This window comes from Arachis stenosperma, chromosome 2, assembly GCF_014773155.1.
Source record: "Arachis stenosperma cultivar V10309 chromosome 2, arast.V10309.gnm1.PFL2, whole genome shotgun sequence".
Classification (NCBI taxonomy): domain Eukaryota; kingdom Viridiplantae; phylum Streptophyta; class Magnoliopsida; order Fabales; family Fabaceae; genus Arachis; species Arachis stenosperma.
The window spans coordinates 13150550-13168007 of record NC_080378.1 but is presented as its reverse complement, the minus strand read 5'-3'; the positions used below and the strand labels follow the sequence as shown (position 1 = coordinate 13168007).

General features: G+C 33.5%; 2 protein-coding genes across 2 annotated transcripts; both read right to left on the bottom strand.

The window, feature by feature from the left end:
• Positions 1-3318: 3318 nt before the first annotated feature.
• On the bottom strand, positions 3319-5649 carry LOC130962580 (uncharacterized). The gene has a single exon (XM_057888774.1). The coding sequence runs from the start codon at positions 5647-5649 to the stop codon at positions 3319-3321; it is 2331 nt and encodes a 776-aa protein (XP_057744757.1).
• A 6073-nt stretch (positions 5650-11722) lies between these two features.
• LOC130960747 (guanine nucleotide-binding protein subunit gamma 2-like) lies at positions 11723-15874 on the bottom strand. The gene is made up of 4 exons (XM_057886201.1): positions 15534-15874; positions 13145-13197; positions 12485-12529; positions 11723-12395 (listed from the first exon to the last, which is right to left on the bottom strand). Exons 1-4 carry the CDS (start codon positions 15678-15680, stop codon positions 12311-12313), a joined length of 330 nt encoding a protein of 109 aa, XP_057742184.1. The 5' UTR covers positions 15681-15874; the 3' UTR covers positions 11723-12310.
• Between the last annotated feature and the right edge of the window lie 1584 nt (positions 15875-17458).

The window sequence follows — 17458 nt, the reverse complement described above, 5'->3', positions numbered from 1 at the left end:
GAGTTTTGTGAGTGAGGGGAAGGTTGGTGGGTGAGAGAGAAAAAAAAAATTTTTTTGTGAAGTTGCTGGTTTGAGAAGTTGAACCGGTTTATGGGAGAACCGATGGAAGAAGAAGACCGGCTGTACCAGTTAAACCGCGTTGCGCATGTGGCTGGATTTATCGACCAAGAGGTTGGTTAAACCGGCTTTTTTTTTATTATTTTTTGTTTAATGTTCTTATCATTAATGGTAAATGTTAAGTTAATATTTTAATAGTTATAATAGAATTTTTTGCTGTTATCATGATAGTTAGTATTTTATATTTATTGAATTTGTAATTTATATTGTTGGCAGAAATAATTTTTTAGGTTTACGTGTTAGTAATATTGTTAGTAGATTTATTTTCTCTATTGTTGTTATGCTTAGGGTTTTTTATTCATATTACTGTAAATTGTTGCTGTTGTTGTCTGTTGAGAGTTCGCTATCTTTATTTTTACAGCCTGCTAGGGTTATTACTGGTGTGAGAAGACAACAGAATATGCCTTTACACGAGCGTATCATACCGTATCTAGAGACGGCGGGCTTATATCACTTGGCTAGGCTGAACAGTCAGTGGTTCTGGGTTGATGAGCCTCTACTTAGCGCATTCATTGAGAGGTGGCGTCCTGAGACCCACACATTCCACATGCCCTTTGGGGAGTGTACGGTCACCTTGGAGGACGTGGCCTATCAGCTGGGTTTACCGATTGATGGTGAGCCTGTGAGTGGGTGCCTTAGTGAGTTTGAGAATTTCATGGAAGATGGAAGACCGGCATGGGTGTGGTTCCGTGAGCTGTTTGGGGAGTTACCTCCGCAGAATAAAGTGAAGCAGATGACAGTGTGCTACACATGGTTCCATGAGCGGTTTCGGGTTTTGCCAGTAGATGCTACTGAGGACATCGTGCGTATATACGCGAGGGCCTATATTATGATGCTGTTGTCATCTCAACTGTTTGCGGACAAGAACGCCAACCGTGTCCACCTTCGCTGGTTGCCATATGTGGCGTCGTTGGATGACTTGGGTAGATATAGCTGGGGCTCGGCCGCGCTGGCGTGGTTGTACAGATGTCTTTGTCGTGGAACAAACAAAAATGTTGTCAACTTGGCTGGGCCACTTCAGCTTCTACAGTCTTGGATCTTCTGGAGATTTCCTTGTCTGAGGCCAAGTGATTTCAACAGATTCGGGTTTCCACTTGCATCCAGGTAAAGAAATATGATGCTAGAGTTTGAAATTGTTCATTTACATGTCCCATTAGATGTTATGACATTCTTTTATTTCAACTTGTAGATGGGCTCAGTATCTACCGAGGAACGATGCAGTAGATCAGCGAGTGGTGGCTGCACGCCTCTCTTTGGATAGATTGCGTGTGCATGATGTGAGTAATTTACTTGTAGTTCATTCAGTTATGTTTTGCCTGTTATACAATTTGTTTTACGTAAAGTTTCATTACGTGATGTAGATTGTGTGGGAGCCCTATTCCACTCCGGATGTCGCAGCTATTGTTCATCCAGAGATACTACTAGACCAGCACCGCAGGCTATGGACGGCAGTTACGAGTCTCATTTATTTTGCTGCGATTGAGTGGCACCAGGTGGATAGGGTTATGCCTCAGTTCGGCGGGGTTCAGCATCTCCCTCGTTTGGCTCTTAACATAGACTGGCTTCATGCGAAGGACGGCAGGGGTGGAGATAGGTGGTTCCCCTCATATTATCGAGAGTGGCATGAGCATTGGCAGGATCGGCATGCCTCAGTTTTACCCGTTGACCGAGTTGCTGATCCTGGGCCATCAGCTGAGTACCTGGACTGGTGGTGTCGTGTGGCGCACCGATTTCTATCCCCAGATGTTGCATTTCAGGATCCCAGGCCTATTGTGTTGACTGAGGAGGCTCGCCATAGAGGGTCATCGCAGGCACCTCCTATGGTGCAGGTTGTCGACAGACCGGACAACCGCCGCGTGGACAGGCGTAGGCGTATCGGCACACGGACGACGGATCGAGAGTGGCGATGGCTGGCCGACCAGTTAGATGAGGGTCAGGGTGTTGGTGGTCAGGGAGGTGATGTTGATCCTCGTGTTCCGAGACGTAGGGCCAGACGACATGGTCAGCGGGATGGTGGTGGACGTGCCCGTGGTAGAGGACCATCTGGAGAGTATCACATTGGTCAGGATGCTGTTGGTGAGGACATTGGTGGTGTGGGCACAGGGATGGATCAGGGTACGTACGAGGCGGGGGGTTCTTCTCAGATGTTTGAGGTGGGGGGTTCTTCTCAGATGTTCGCCGACTATACTACGGCGGCAGTCGGTATGGACATTGATGATCCTGTGAGTCAGTCAGAGTTCTTCAGAGATATAGCAGACATCTTGGGGGAGGATGATGCCACTCATTATAGGCCACAGATGGATGAGGTACATTCACAGTTTGCCGAGCACCAGCCACATGTTCAGGATGTACAGCCAGGTTTGCCGGTTGACCTGAACGAGCCTGCGCCTTCACCATTGGACCCATGGTTTGCGTTGGGAGGTACCCCAGCTTCGGCTTTCAGCGTAGTTCCGCCACAGGCACAGGTGCCACAGGTGGATGAGAGACCACGGAGGGCTCGTCGTGCTCCTTTATGTGGCACTGGAGGTCACCTTATTGGTCAGTTGCAGGATGACGACAGTGACACGATCGAGGACTCTGATTAGTTAGCTATGTATTTCCCTTTTGTCTATGTCGTTTCTTTTGTTATTTAGTTTGAGTAATGTTTAAACATTTGTTATGGTTTCTGGTGTTGTATCTTAAATTGATGTATCCTGCTATTACGTATGATTAATGTTTAAATTGATCTAGTCGTTTCTATTTTATTTGTCCAAACAAATACAACGACATTAACACTAAATTAGGCTTTCTTAATATACCAAGTCAAGAAACAAATATTCTTACAGGACGATACATAAACATATGACTAAAAACAATGCTAGTTATAAGACTGAAATTAAACATACATTGATAACCCAGCATGAACCTAAAGGATACAACCTAATGATCCCCGCCAGCAGTATCTCTTCGCTGGCCACAGTTCCTCCGCGTGTGTCCTGGCTGTCGACAGAGCCCACAGCGCTTGGGCTGGTTCTCAGCAGATCGATCCATGGGACCACGGATCCTAGTTGCCTTCGGCCGACCTTCCCTGGCTCGCCTCATGTTAGGATCAGGAATGATAGTAGGCCCGGCATATGGTGGCCATAGCCCTTCTGGTATGGGCGGAACAAACCCGTTACTGTAAACTTTGAACACCTCACTCATACGATACACCTCATGCACTTATGCTGCCCAATTAAGCCGGGAGTGGGCGCAACAAGCAATGGCGTGACAGCATGGATAATGGAGGGCCTGAAAGTACCCACAATCACATGTGTGATCCTTCAGCGAGACCCTGTAGCTACCCAAGGAGAAGTTTCCAGTCGGTGTAGTCTCAGCAACCGTGTACTCCGACTGGTGCCTGTCGTACAATGTGACGGTGAAGCACCTTGACTCCCTTATGTTCCTTTCAATACCCTTGACCAATGCCTGACAAAACTCTTGTCCAGCTCCAAGTTGTGCCTCTGCTGTTTGTCCCCGGATAACGAATAGCTCAGCAAGCCTTCCGTATGTGGACTTAACCAACGACGTGACCGGGAGGTTGCGAGTTCCCTTCAAGACGGAGTTCACACATTCACTGATGTTTGTTGTCATGTGCCCGAACCGTCTACCGCTATCCTGGTGTTGCGTCCACTTCTCATACTCCATCCGGTTTGCCCAATCACACATTGCCGGATTCTCAGTACGCATGATGTCGAACCAGTAATAGAACTCCGCCTCAGTTTTTGCGTACGCAGCATTAACCAGCATTCTTCTCGCATCTTTACCTTTGAAAGAAAGGCTGAAATTTGCTGCCACATGGCGGATACAGTACGCCCGATAAGCACGTGGGGGCAGCCAACCATTCACGGGATCCTCTAGTGCAGACTTGATACCGTTATGCCTATCCGAGATAACAAGGATACCCTCCTGTGGAGTCACGTGACTTCTCAAGTTGGACAAGAAAAATGCCCATGACTCGGCATTTTCTCCCTCCACAAGGGCGAATGCTATGGGTAGGATGTTTGAGTTCCCATCCTGTGCAATCGCCAGCAGTAAGGTGCCTCCATATTTGCCGTACAGGTGGGTACCATCAATACTCACAAGCGGCTTGCAATGTTGGAAGGCCTCAACGCAAGGTGGAAATGTCCAGAACAGACGGTGAAAGTACACTGTTGACTCATCAATCTGGTCCCCAACTATAACAGGAGACGTCTGCAACACAGTGACTGTCCCGGGCATCGTCAACTCCACGCCTAGCATCCAACGTGCCAATTCGGCATAAGACTCTTCCCAGTCTCCATATATTTGTGCAACTGCCTTCTGTTTTGCTTTCCAAACCTTCCGGTAACTGGGCTTGAATCCGTAATCAGCTTCAGTCGCTTGTTGCAAGACCTTGATCGGTACTGCAGCATCCGCACTAACCAACGGAAAAATCCTCGCACATATAACGTGGTAATCAAGCTGACGGTGATCACTGGAAACAGATGTTGCTAAGCAAGTGTGCGGACCGTTGTACCTCCTAACCTCCCAAGTTCCCTTCCGTGCACGGAGCGAAATCCGAATCATCCAACTACAACTTTTGCCGAAATCCTTGCACCTTCCATGATACTTCAAATGGTCCGACTCCATCACTCGGTACTCAACACCTCGACGGATGCTGTAGTCCTTCACACTAAGAACAGCTTCTTCTTTACTCTGGAAGGATTGCCCAATCTGAAATTCGGTTGACGAACCACCTACTGTAGCAACTCCGGCCGTATGTTCACCCAGAGCCTCCAAGTTTAACGTCGAGAAGTATGGAGGGTAATGCTGTGTGCCGGAACTTGAAGGACCTTGTTGTGCTTGTGGATTGGCACCGGTGTCATCGTCGCTGTCCCCAAATATATTTACAGGCTCCTCATCAGTGTCATCATCCCGCATTGCATTCTCTACTCGATCAGGTACCCCGAATTCTTGATGTTCATCATCTGTGGCACGACCTGATTCCCCCAGAAATGCCTGTTGCAGGACCCCTTCATTAGGGGAACGTGCAGTTGGAACTGCAACCGCTGGTACCAGATCAGCCGCAAAAGAAGGAGAGGCAACCTGAGGAACAGAAAACCGGTTTGCTGGCGCCGAGCAAGACGCACCGCCAGCGGCAGTCGAGCTATGAACAGGAGCCGATGCCCCAGAACTATCCAGAGTTACCTCCAACTTCGCATACAACTCGTGTATTCTGACCTCAGGAAAACTCCTCACGCAATGAAATAGAACCCTAATATCTTCGTCAGCCCCTAACACGAATGTATCATACATCACACCGCTGGAAACTACAGCAATGGGAATCTTGTAGAAGATCTTCTTCACAACCTTGCTCCCAAAAACTCCAAGCTTCTGCAAGATGGTGCTCTTCAAATCTGACAAACTGTTTGACGAACTAACAAATACACTCAACGGTTCTCTATCAGTGAACTTCACACCATATTTTTTGCTTTTTTTAATTTTTCCAGAGCAGTGCACTAACACAAGAACACTCTCTCCCTCACTTGACATTGTGATAATGATCTCCTCAGCAACTACATTCTCACTCGAATATATATAGATTTTCATTATACATAAACCGTGCTAGGTTACAAGGTTTTTTGATCATTTGAATGCCCTTCATAAACCGTGGTTGCCAGCCACGGTTTATGCTTTTTCTTCTTCATAAACCGTGGCTACCACCAGCGGTTTCTGCTTTTCATTTATAAAGTGTAAACCGTGGCTGCCTACCACGGTTTACATTGAGCATTTCAAACCCATAAAACCCTGCTGCCTCCCACGGTTTATGTGCATTTGGAATCCGTGGTTGGCAGCCACGGTTTGTATATAAATGAATTCAACGCAAAATGGTAACCAAATTCCAAATGTTGTAATTTGGTAACGCTTTCATCCAATCATTTTATTTTGGAAAATTGCCCTAAATATTCTGTATTTTTATAATTTTATTAAATTTTTATGTTTTTTATTTTTAATTGAATTTTTATATTATATTAAATTTTATAATTAAATTTTTACTTTTACTAAAATAAAAAATAACTATTTTATTAAATAAATAAATTATTTAGTCAAAATATATTTATTTTTTAATAAAATATTTTATTAATTTTAATATTTTTATCACAATAAAAACTTAATTACAAATTTTGACCGTATGTATATAAAGATCAAATTAAAAAAAAAAAAGCTAATTGAAAATTCAATAAAACTATAAAGATTGACAGAAGAATTAAACAAAAAAAGATCAGAGGAGGAAGCAAATTAATAGAAACTTCAAAATGTGATAGTAATTAATAAAAAAGCTTTATAATTCGGTTACAAAATTGAAAATTTTAATTTATACTTTGTTAAATTAAAAATAATGTATTAATGGTATAAATTAAAAAAATTTAATTGTAATAAGAAATAATATATAAATTTGAAATTTGTAGTCATTTTTAATAATATTTTATTAAAAGTACTAATTCAAAAACTAGAGTAAAGTATTATTTTTGTCTTCAACGTTTGAGGTAAATTTTATTTGTGTCCCTAATGTTTAAATCGTCCTATTTGTATCCCTAACGTTTGTAAAAGTGATTCAATGTTATCCTGTCATCAATTACACATCATGAATGCTTTAGTTTGAGTTTTAAAAATTCTTCTTGAAGTTAGAATACAAATGTCTGGGATAGAATCGATGATCCACTTCGAAAATTAGCTCATCAAAAGTTGAAACCAATTCCTACAATATTTACATAATTTCACTTTTCTAGGGACATAATTGAATATAAACACAAATAATAGGTATAATATTAAAATCGAACACATTCAAGTGAGACCTAATTGAGAATGAATACATCCAAGTGAGAATAATTGAAAAATATAATCTGATTTGTTAGTATAATTAATAGTAGGATAATATTGAATCACTTTTATAAACATTAGAGATACAAATAGGACGATTTAAACGTTAGAAACACAAATAGAATTTGTCTTAAACGTTGGGGACAAAAATGATACTTTACTCCAAAAATTAATATGAATTTCAACAAAAAAAAAACCTATTTTGCATCACTTGGGTAGAAATCGATTGTTAGTATATTAAAAATAAGAGAAAAAAGAAGAGATAGAATAATGGAAAATATATAAAAGATGAAACTTACCTTTTCTTGAAGTAATAGCATCGTTAATTATTTTTTATATGATGGATGAAATGGTATAATATGTTGATATGAGTTAAAATGGGTGTATTTCACAAGTGTGATGTATAATATAAATCATTACTTACGATTTGCATAACAAAAGAAATCGTTATTCACGATTTCATAAATCACATTTTTTTAATTAAAAAATTAAAATCGTGACTCACGATTTCTTATTTTTTTTTGTCTTATCTGAAATCGTAACTCACGATTTCTGTTAACTTTTTTTAATTTTTTGTCTTATTTAAAATCGTTACTCACGATTTCTTTTTATCCCATATCACTGCATTACACCAAAATATCATAATATTAATGAAAAACACCAATAACAACACAATATAAAAAAAAATAGCCATTCTAAAAGTAAAAATACTAATAAAAGATCTATTTTTAATATATATCTAAAATAAATAAAAAATATAAACTATTATTATGATATTAATTCTCTCAAAAATTTAAGTTAATAAAAAAAATTATATATCTAACAGGTATATTTATAATTGCTTCATAATAGTAGTTGATTTTCTCAAAGATTTGACTGTATTTTTTGTGTGGATCCTATATTATTAGTTCTTTCTAATTTTGAATATTTATACGTATTTTAACACATGATTGTAAGTTGTGTAGGTTTTACATGTCAACCGTCCATGGCTATTTTTAAAACATTTTCCTGTTATTTTTATTTGTAGTGTATATGTATATTTACAACTTATTTTTATTATAATTTCGCTATCAATTACACATTAATGTCTATATTATAAATATTGTTGTGTGTAATAATATCTTCCATCTGATGTCTAGTCATATTAGTTTGATGATAACAATTTTAATTTGTACTGAAAATTAAAAATTAAAAATTAAAACTTTTATACAAAATTACAAACAAATAAAATAATACATAATAAGATTTGAATCATGTCAAATAAGAATTATTAATTATTTATGAATTTTATTATTAACGGTATATTTCTTTTTTTGTGACTATTTCCCAAAACACTAATGATAATATGGATTTATTGAAATTACGTGAATTTATCCGTAATAATTTAAATGATACCAAAATAGTAAGAATTGAAATCTTAGGTAATTAAGAATATAAATAAATAAGTAAATAACAAAATAATAAAAATATTAATTATTTTAGATTTTATTTTGGAAAAAAAGATAAATGAGATAATAATAACATTTCATTCTAAATGACTTGAGATCAAATTTATTTTTAATATACCAAGGAAATTTATAAGAGGATAAAGTGAAATTGATGTGAGAATAAATGAATAATGGAATTGAAAATGATGCTTAACGGTCCAATTCTGTACAAAATTGAGGAATATGCCCTCAAAAAAAGGACTTATATAATCCATTTTAGTTGGGACGCACTTTCTTTTAACGTAAAAATATAAGTATTTTCGTTTTGAAAATAAATAAATAACCAAAACATTTCAGTTTTCTTTAAACAAAAAATCTTGATTTTTCATAAAAGTATATGAATTTATATTTCACTAGAAACAATTTTGGTTCCAAGTGTATATCTAGAAGTATATATATTATATTCTCAAAACATTACCAATAAAAATACCCTTAGCTTAAAGTATCATTGAATCTAACTAACATTGTCATTTAATATTAATATATTCTAAAAAAGGTTTATTAGAAGTTATTTAATTATTTTAATTGAAAAAAATAAACAAGTCTCTAATTTTTTAATTTAAAGATAAATAAATTTTTAACTAATTAAAAATACAAAAACATTGTTCATCTTTTAAGACATAGGATATTTAATTTTTTTTTTGTCTAAAATATATAAAAATAAATAAATCTTTTAAAAAGATTTAAATATCTTATATTTTAAAAAATAATAAATATTTTTATATTTTTAATTAATTAAAAAATTATTTATTTTTGAGTTAAAAAATGAAAGATTTATTTATTGTTTTCTATTTTTAATTTGATTGGGAAGCGTAGCCATATGTTATGTGGCCAAATGCAATGCCCTTAATTAGCTCTCTTTGGATACCTTATTGGAAGATGCAAAACATGCATGGCATCATCATCATATGCTTCATGCACACTCCATGGACCCATAACTACTCCATCTTCATCGTGATGCATGCAATATAATGCATGGTCAAGCACTCCATTTACTATAATCATGGGAATTCATGTTTTCCACACATTTCTTTGCGAGTTCAGAGAAAATGCTCACTTTTTGCATTCAATAATAGGTTCTGACTTCTGACAAATGATGATGCAATGGTCTTGTTATGTTCTGCCATATTTCTTCTACCAAGCGGATCTTGATTAATTTTTATTTTTATAAATATTTTAAGATTTTATTTATTTTGTGTCTTAAAAATACATACTAAAATTATAAATTAAAAAACAATATTAAAAAAATTAAAATTTAATATATTTATTTTATAATTTTTAAAAATTTTAAAATATTTTATTAATAATAATTTTATCATATATTTTTAAAATATATATTAATTAAATCTATATTTTAATTTTTCTAATAAAACAAAAGAAAGTGCACAAACTAAGCCACGACTAACAAAAATGGTGTTTTTATTTAAAATTTTAAAAAAGGGGAGACTTGTACATATATATGTGCAATGAGTGCCATTTGCATATATATTGAAGGGAGAGATTCACAAGTGGGACATATTTAGTAGCAAAAGAGCTGGAAATTTTGGTGTGGTCAGATTTCAAGTGAAGTAATTTAATTAAATCAATTAAATTATCTAACGACTTTTAATTCTCAATTTTACATAAAATCAACTGTAATTAAATTTCACCGCCAAAAGAACTTGTTTCTCTTCCCAAGGATTTTCCTTTTTTAAAAATTTAATATAACAAGTTCAATTGATATTTACATGCAAATTTATCATTGACAAAAAAAATGCTATTTAGTATTTACTAATATTTCTAAATAGTATTAAATATTTTTTTAAAAAATATTGATAATAATGTTGTGCTTTTTTAAGAAAGAGAATAAGTATAATATTAATTTAAATTTATCTTTTTATATAAAAATAATTCTATCTATTCACATAATTTTCTATTATTATTATTAAGATTACTTTTATTTTTTTACGCTTTTAAAAAATTATTGATAATAATGTTAATGAATGCTAGTATACTAATTTTTCCCCTTCATCTTCTTCTTACCAATTGCTTATATAATTTGGGTTTAGAGGTGACATGCAAGATGCAATTAGATTCTGAAAAAATATATATGTACAACAATAACTAAATCGATTTTATTTTCATCATTTAATATTGAAAACCAATAATATAATCAGCTGGCAAGACATTAAAAACTAAATTAATACAATAATTTTAAAACAACGTATAGGCTCCAACTAATCACTATGTATAGAATAAGTAGGAATTAATGTTAGTTTGGATTTATTTGAATGCTGTATAGGTGGAGGGCATGCCGGCCACTAATTTTGCAACTTTATTCATTTGTAATAAGTTGTATGTCAGTCTTAACATGCAGGCGCACTTTAGATAATTGAGATTTTTTTAGATCAACCATTATATATATAGCCTAGCTCCAAGGACTGGGATTATAGATAATATTTATATGTTGTGCATGCAGCAACAAAACATATTTGACTAGTCTTATATATAGTCCTTTATGTTAAAATTATTGGTTGGTTAGGTTGATCTTTAATTTTAGTGCAGAAATATCAAACTTGTACATTATTACATCTGCTTTCACATATATTAGAGAGTACATGCAAAACTTAATATGCTTTTTAGAATCTACTTTCAGTGCTGGGTTAGTATAATTGGAAAATTAGAGAGATAATAGGAGTTTGAGAGAAAATATTCAAAAGAAAAAATAATAATGAAAAAAAAACAGTTTTAGAACCACTGAACCTGAGCCTCACCTAAACCAAAAACTTATTTTTGGAATTCCAGTTGAAGGACTTTAGATAGTGCCAAAAAAAATTCAAATCAACAACACCCCAAAAAAGTGTTTGATTTTCACCAAGTAGGGTCAATAATCATGCTTCAGCCCAAAAAAAAAAGAATCAATTTTCATGCACCTAGAACTAATTTTGGGAAAATTAACACATTGTACTTTTTGTCATCATTATCATTTTTAAAAGGGACTGCCAAAACATAAATCAGTTCTACTAAAAATAATACTTTACGCCTATAACCAACTCTAAACATAAAGCTAAAAACATTTTTTTTTCCTTGTTCAACCAATCTTAGACAAACTTGTACTCTTAACTCTTCTCTAAATTCTAACTACAATTGAGTGTATTCACTATTCAGTTTCAAATTTGTGTGTCTTCACATAAAACTTACTCCTTTTACCTTCCAAGTTCCAATCAAACAAAGTTAATGAAAATATTTGTCGGTGAACACAAGCAGTATAACACAATCATAGACACAATCACTGGGTATGTATGGTTGGAGGTAAAAGGGGGATAAAAGATTGTGTAGAATTGTACATAAAACTCAACTTTGCACCCGAATTTTACCCTTCAAATAAACATACCTTAATTAGATCTAAGTTAACATAAGCGGATTCTTCATGATTATCATGCACCATTCTTTTGTGCATTCAAGATAAAGATAGCAATCCAAACATAACATTATCTAATGGCAAATACACTTGTTAAATGGTCCACAAGAATTCTCTGATGAAAATTCTATAAACAAATTTAACAGATCTGCTTGTCAACTCTTCAAACCATTTTGAAGCCCTTCCAAATGCCAACTCCTTGCAGGTTAAGACACATGCACATGCATAACGGTTACAGCCAAGGAGAATTAACAGTTGAACTCTGATAACATTTACATTGGTAAACACAAATAATGATACTTCTCAATTGAATACAGATGATGAATGTGCATTCACAAAAACCTGGATTAGCATGCATGGTTAAAATACTTCATCAAACAATTATTAAAGTTCCAGAATCAATTTCGTCAACATGCTGCTTCCTATATTCACAGAAAACTTCGTGTCAAAGTATCCGACATTGACATGATTGTGGATCCTGAGGCCCTTCAAACCATCTATCCCATAACAGGTTTACTGGTCCATTTATTCTGTTATAGAAGAAAACTGATGATTACACATTATGCCTACAATCAATTATTTATTTAATACAAATAAAGGTGAAGGTAATGGAAATTACTCTGGCAGTAGCGGATCAGGCTTAGTGTCCATACTTTTTAGCAAGCTGCACTATATCAAGTGAAATTGTTTATGCCGTACAGCATAACATAGCAACAGCAACAGCAACAATAACTAAGCATTGTCCAACCGGGATAGGTCAGCTATATGGATTAAATGACCCCAACTAGCCCTAGCATAAACCAGATGCGTTTAAACTTTTTTATACCTAAATCTCTTTTAATAATCTTCTTCTAAAGTTTTCTAATTTTTCTCTTTGCCTCTAGCTGCAAAACCACCCTCCATCTGATCCTAAACTGGATTCTCGAGATGCCTTCAAGCATGTCTATAATACCTAAGATGACATTTTATCATCTTCTCTAGAATCAGTGCGCTACTATCATCATTCCTAATCTTAACTAGTCTAGTGTGTATACTGTATAGCATAACATAGATAACCTTTCAATGAAGCTAAGGGGAAATATGCTAGGTTAATATTCAACCCCCCAAGTTGATAAAAGGATACATCAATATATAAACTATTATTTACAACAATTTGCTGGATTGAAGAACCCAACAAGAATTTATCTATTCTGAATTCAGATGCCAAGTTGGCCTAAAACAGAACAATTTATCAAGATTTCTTTCCAAGAAGAGAAACAAAAGTTTGGACAATACTTACTCCATGCATATGTTTGACACATTTTCTGTTTTCTCAAGCTCTTCCAACTCTTCCTGAAATAGTCAAGGAAAAAAATAATGAATGAGAAATGCAGGGATTCTGCCTATGTTAAACCTTTTTTGCAAAGATTTACATAGCCAATTCCAAGCCAAATAGAAAAGGAGGTAGCGTTAGGCTATCAACAGCAAATATAGAAACTTTGTCATAATCTTTATTGCCTAGATCAAAGAGATGAAGCATGAAAGGAAAATGACTTTTGACAGCAGCTAAACATTGGCTTAGACATAGTATCTTTAATGTGAAGGTAAAACTAGGATGAAATATTAATCGACCAGTTTCAAAATAGTTTACTCATAAATTAGACCCATGAAAATTCTCACCACTCTACTTTTACCCACGAATCAAACTGACGCCAAAGGGAAACACTCAACATGTAAGATGGCCTGACATCAATGTAAGAAATTCAATAGACAAATGAATGAAAAGTAAGAAGAAACACATGATATCTTGCTTGGAACCCAGAAAGCAAACATGACAGATCATGTTTCCTCTATAAAATTCTATTACCATCCTTATCCTCTCATTTTAACTAATAAGGAAATGGAAAAAGAGGGATACATCAAATTTCAACTATGTATATTTCACCATCAAGAATTTGGACTGATTGGTCATACTAGGATGGTTAATGCATCACGTTGGATTCTTCTCAACATATAAGCACATATACTAAGGCTAATGATGATAAATTGATAAGCCTAAAACCAGATCAAAATCAGGTTCCTATATATATATATATATATATATATATAAGAAAAAAGGAAAAAAAAAAAAAAGAGCATCACATACCGTCATACACATCAGGACCATCAAACTGAATCCAAAATTACGCAATATCATATACAATTAGGATAATTTCTAATATACTTTAAAATGCCAATATTACTCTGCACTTTCTAACTGTCCAAATTAGATAAATTTTTATGTACACGTTTTACCTCACACACTTAGCCGACTTGGGGGCTGATTCGTTCATTTTCAAATTCTCATATTTTAGGAAATGTATGGGTTTGTTAAAATAGGTTTCATTTCCAAAGGCAGGAAAAATGGTCAAAATGTTTGGTTGGTCTATTTTCAAAATGTATTTCAATATAAATTTAAAAGAATAAACTATATTTTTTATTAAATGTTCAAATTAGCTGAATATTGTGAAGCTTGTTATGAATTGTCTTTCATCTTCTTCTCTTGTTTGTTACTTACTAAATTTTACTACATATAAGGTTATTATAGACTATAGAGATTAAAAAAATTAACATTGAAATTAAAAATGAAAAAATGAAAAAAGCTGCAAAGAACCATTAGCAATTGGTTAGAAACTTAGGGGTAAAAAAACCATGTAGGTAAGGTAATTGAAAGAAGTCTAGGAAAAAAAGAATAAAAAAATGCCACTTTTGATGATCAGCGATTTACCTACAGTGCCATTGGGTTTTCGTTGGAAAACATTTCCAACTTTTAACATTTCCAACTTTTAACATTGGGTTTTCAGATTTACCTACAGTGCCCATTTTTCATTTTCTTTGAAAATGAGGATAGAAAATGGGCAAACCAATCGGCCCCTTAGCTAGCACACACAACTACACCACTGGATGACTTATGAATTAAAATTTTATAGATCCTACACCTCTGACCCCATATGTACCAAGTAGAATGAGTAAAAATCCAGCCATGATAGGTGTATGCTAAAAATTAACCACAAAATCAACCACTTGTATAACATACATGTTGAAATACAAAATTCACATTGAAAATAAGTTAAACAACATATGTGTTTATACACAGATATATGGTAGCTGATTTGGTGACTTATTTTTGGTGTACACATAGCATTTTTGGTAAAATTAAATGTATCTTCAATTTGATATCCAAGTTAAAATTCAAATTTTTTTTTTATTTTTTAATCTCAACCATTGCTCATAAAGTTTCCAGCAGAATTCTCTTCAAATTAATAACTCTAGACTATAAAGCTCTTTAATCTTTCTATTACAAGCAAGTTTCATCTTAAGTTACAGTACAATTTTCCCTATTTTTAATCCAGAAGAAACAACATTTTGCTTTGGGATTTTTCCTTCCCACTAACCACACATTCTCAAATCTCTACTATTTTTAGCACAAGTCATATCAAATCCAACGAACTTACTATAAGTATATTAGCAACCACGCAAATAAGGAAATAAATATTTTCCCCGAACAAAAAAGAAAATAAACAATTTCACTAACATACATCCAATTTTAACTAGAAATATTAGATATTGGATACTACATTTTCTTTTCCCCTAATTTATCCACACACAAAAAAGAACATTGTACTAATTTTATTAGGGTAAAAAAACACCTGAAGAAATTTGGAATCTTGTTCGAGACGTTTCAAGTCGGCGAGAATTCGGTGCTTTCCTTGTTTCTGAATCCCCCGTGCACCCTCAGCTGAAACGGGAACAACGACGGTTTCTTCATCGGCAGACGACGCCGTTTCAGACGCCATTACTGTTTAACCACACTCATCCACTTCTTCTTCTTCTGCTTCTTCAAAGAACTTCACTACGTACATGTGCTGTTAAGCGCACTCATGAATTGAAATCAAATACACGCATAAAAAATCGAGCTTTTTATTTTGTGGTGAAAATGAAAGAGGCTAGGTTTTGGGAATTTGTTTAATTAAGGGTTTTTTTTGGCGCCTTGTCTTTTAAGAGCTTGAAATGAAAGCCGAGGTCAGTAATTGCTAATAACTAATAGGTACGTCTAAAACGAGCTCAATAATTAAATGCTTATTAAATGAATTACATTTATATAGGTCATTAGATTTTATTAGATAAAAATAAAAGGTTAATATAAAAAAAAGTATTGATGGACTCTAATAAATATAGAATATTTTAGTACATAATAAATATTTTAAATAATAATACTTTAATACACAATACTTTAAACGACAATATAATCTTTTATTCTTAAATAACTAAATATAAAATATATCTATCTATAACAATATATAATGTCAATAGTGAGTTTTTGATATCTAACTTTATGTTCCAATATTACCCTTAATTATAGAAGTTCTCCGGACATGCATGCGTAGTTACTCCTGTTTTCTTTTTATTAAAAACTGGCTTTATCCTACGACAGAACTTAAAAACTGATTTCAATAGAAAAACTGCTACTACGTACTCAATTCTTTTTATTTTATTTTATTTTTTCAAAAACTGGCTTTACCCACGACAGATTTAAAAATGATTCACTTTCAACCCACGACAAAGTTTAAAGCTTATTCACTTTCAATAAAAAAAACTATTAATACGTACTCAATTTAAATACAAATTTACTCTCAATAAAAAAACTTCTACGCCTTTAATCATGTTTTACTCAAGAGAGTTAAATATCTGTTTTACTTTCAATCGTGCTCTTACAATCGTTTTTCTTCTCTGCGTCTTGCTACTTTATGTTCTGACAAATATAATTGGAAAACTCAACGAATCAGCAATCACATTATATCAACTAATATAATTCATATTTCAAATCCATTCCCAAGTACAGAATTAACCACAATTAGACAAATGGTCAGAGCCACCCATCATCATCATCGTTTTGTTTCAAATAAAAGAAATATTGAGTACTTTTTAACTAAAACTTTTATTATAAATTTATTACAAAAAAAAATATATTTACGTTTCAAATTAATGTAAATGCTTGGAATAAAATATTAAAAATAAAAAAATATGCATTTACATTCTTATATTAAAAAATAAATGAAGTCATTTTATATATAAAAATACTACGTTATAAGATAATTATGCAAAAAGTTGTCAAACATAATAATTTTATTATCAAAATAGTATTTATATATTGTGTTAAATTAATGTAACATAATGATTTTTAATATACTTTAATTTAATTTTTTTAGTTTTTATTTTAATTTATATTTTTATATTTTAAAATTTTGGTAATAATATATATTCTTATAATTTTAAAATAAAACCAGAAAAAATTTGACTTAAATACAAACATAATGATAGAAAAAGAATACAAAAATATTGATATTTTATCTCATGAATTTAAATACATGGCATAAATAAAATTAATTCCTTCTTACTATAAAATTACTGTCCATTTAAAAATTTAACAAATGCCAAAATTTGATCACGGTAAAATGGGTCATAATTTTATAAAAAATCTAAATACTATATTAAATATTACAAACAGTGATTGGATAAATAATTTTCAAATTCTAAAATTAAAAACATAGATAACGCTTTACATATTTATATG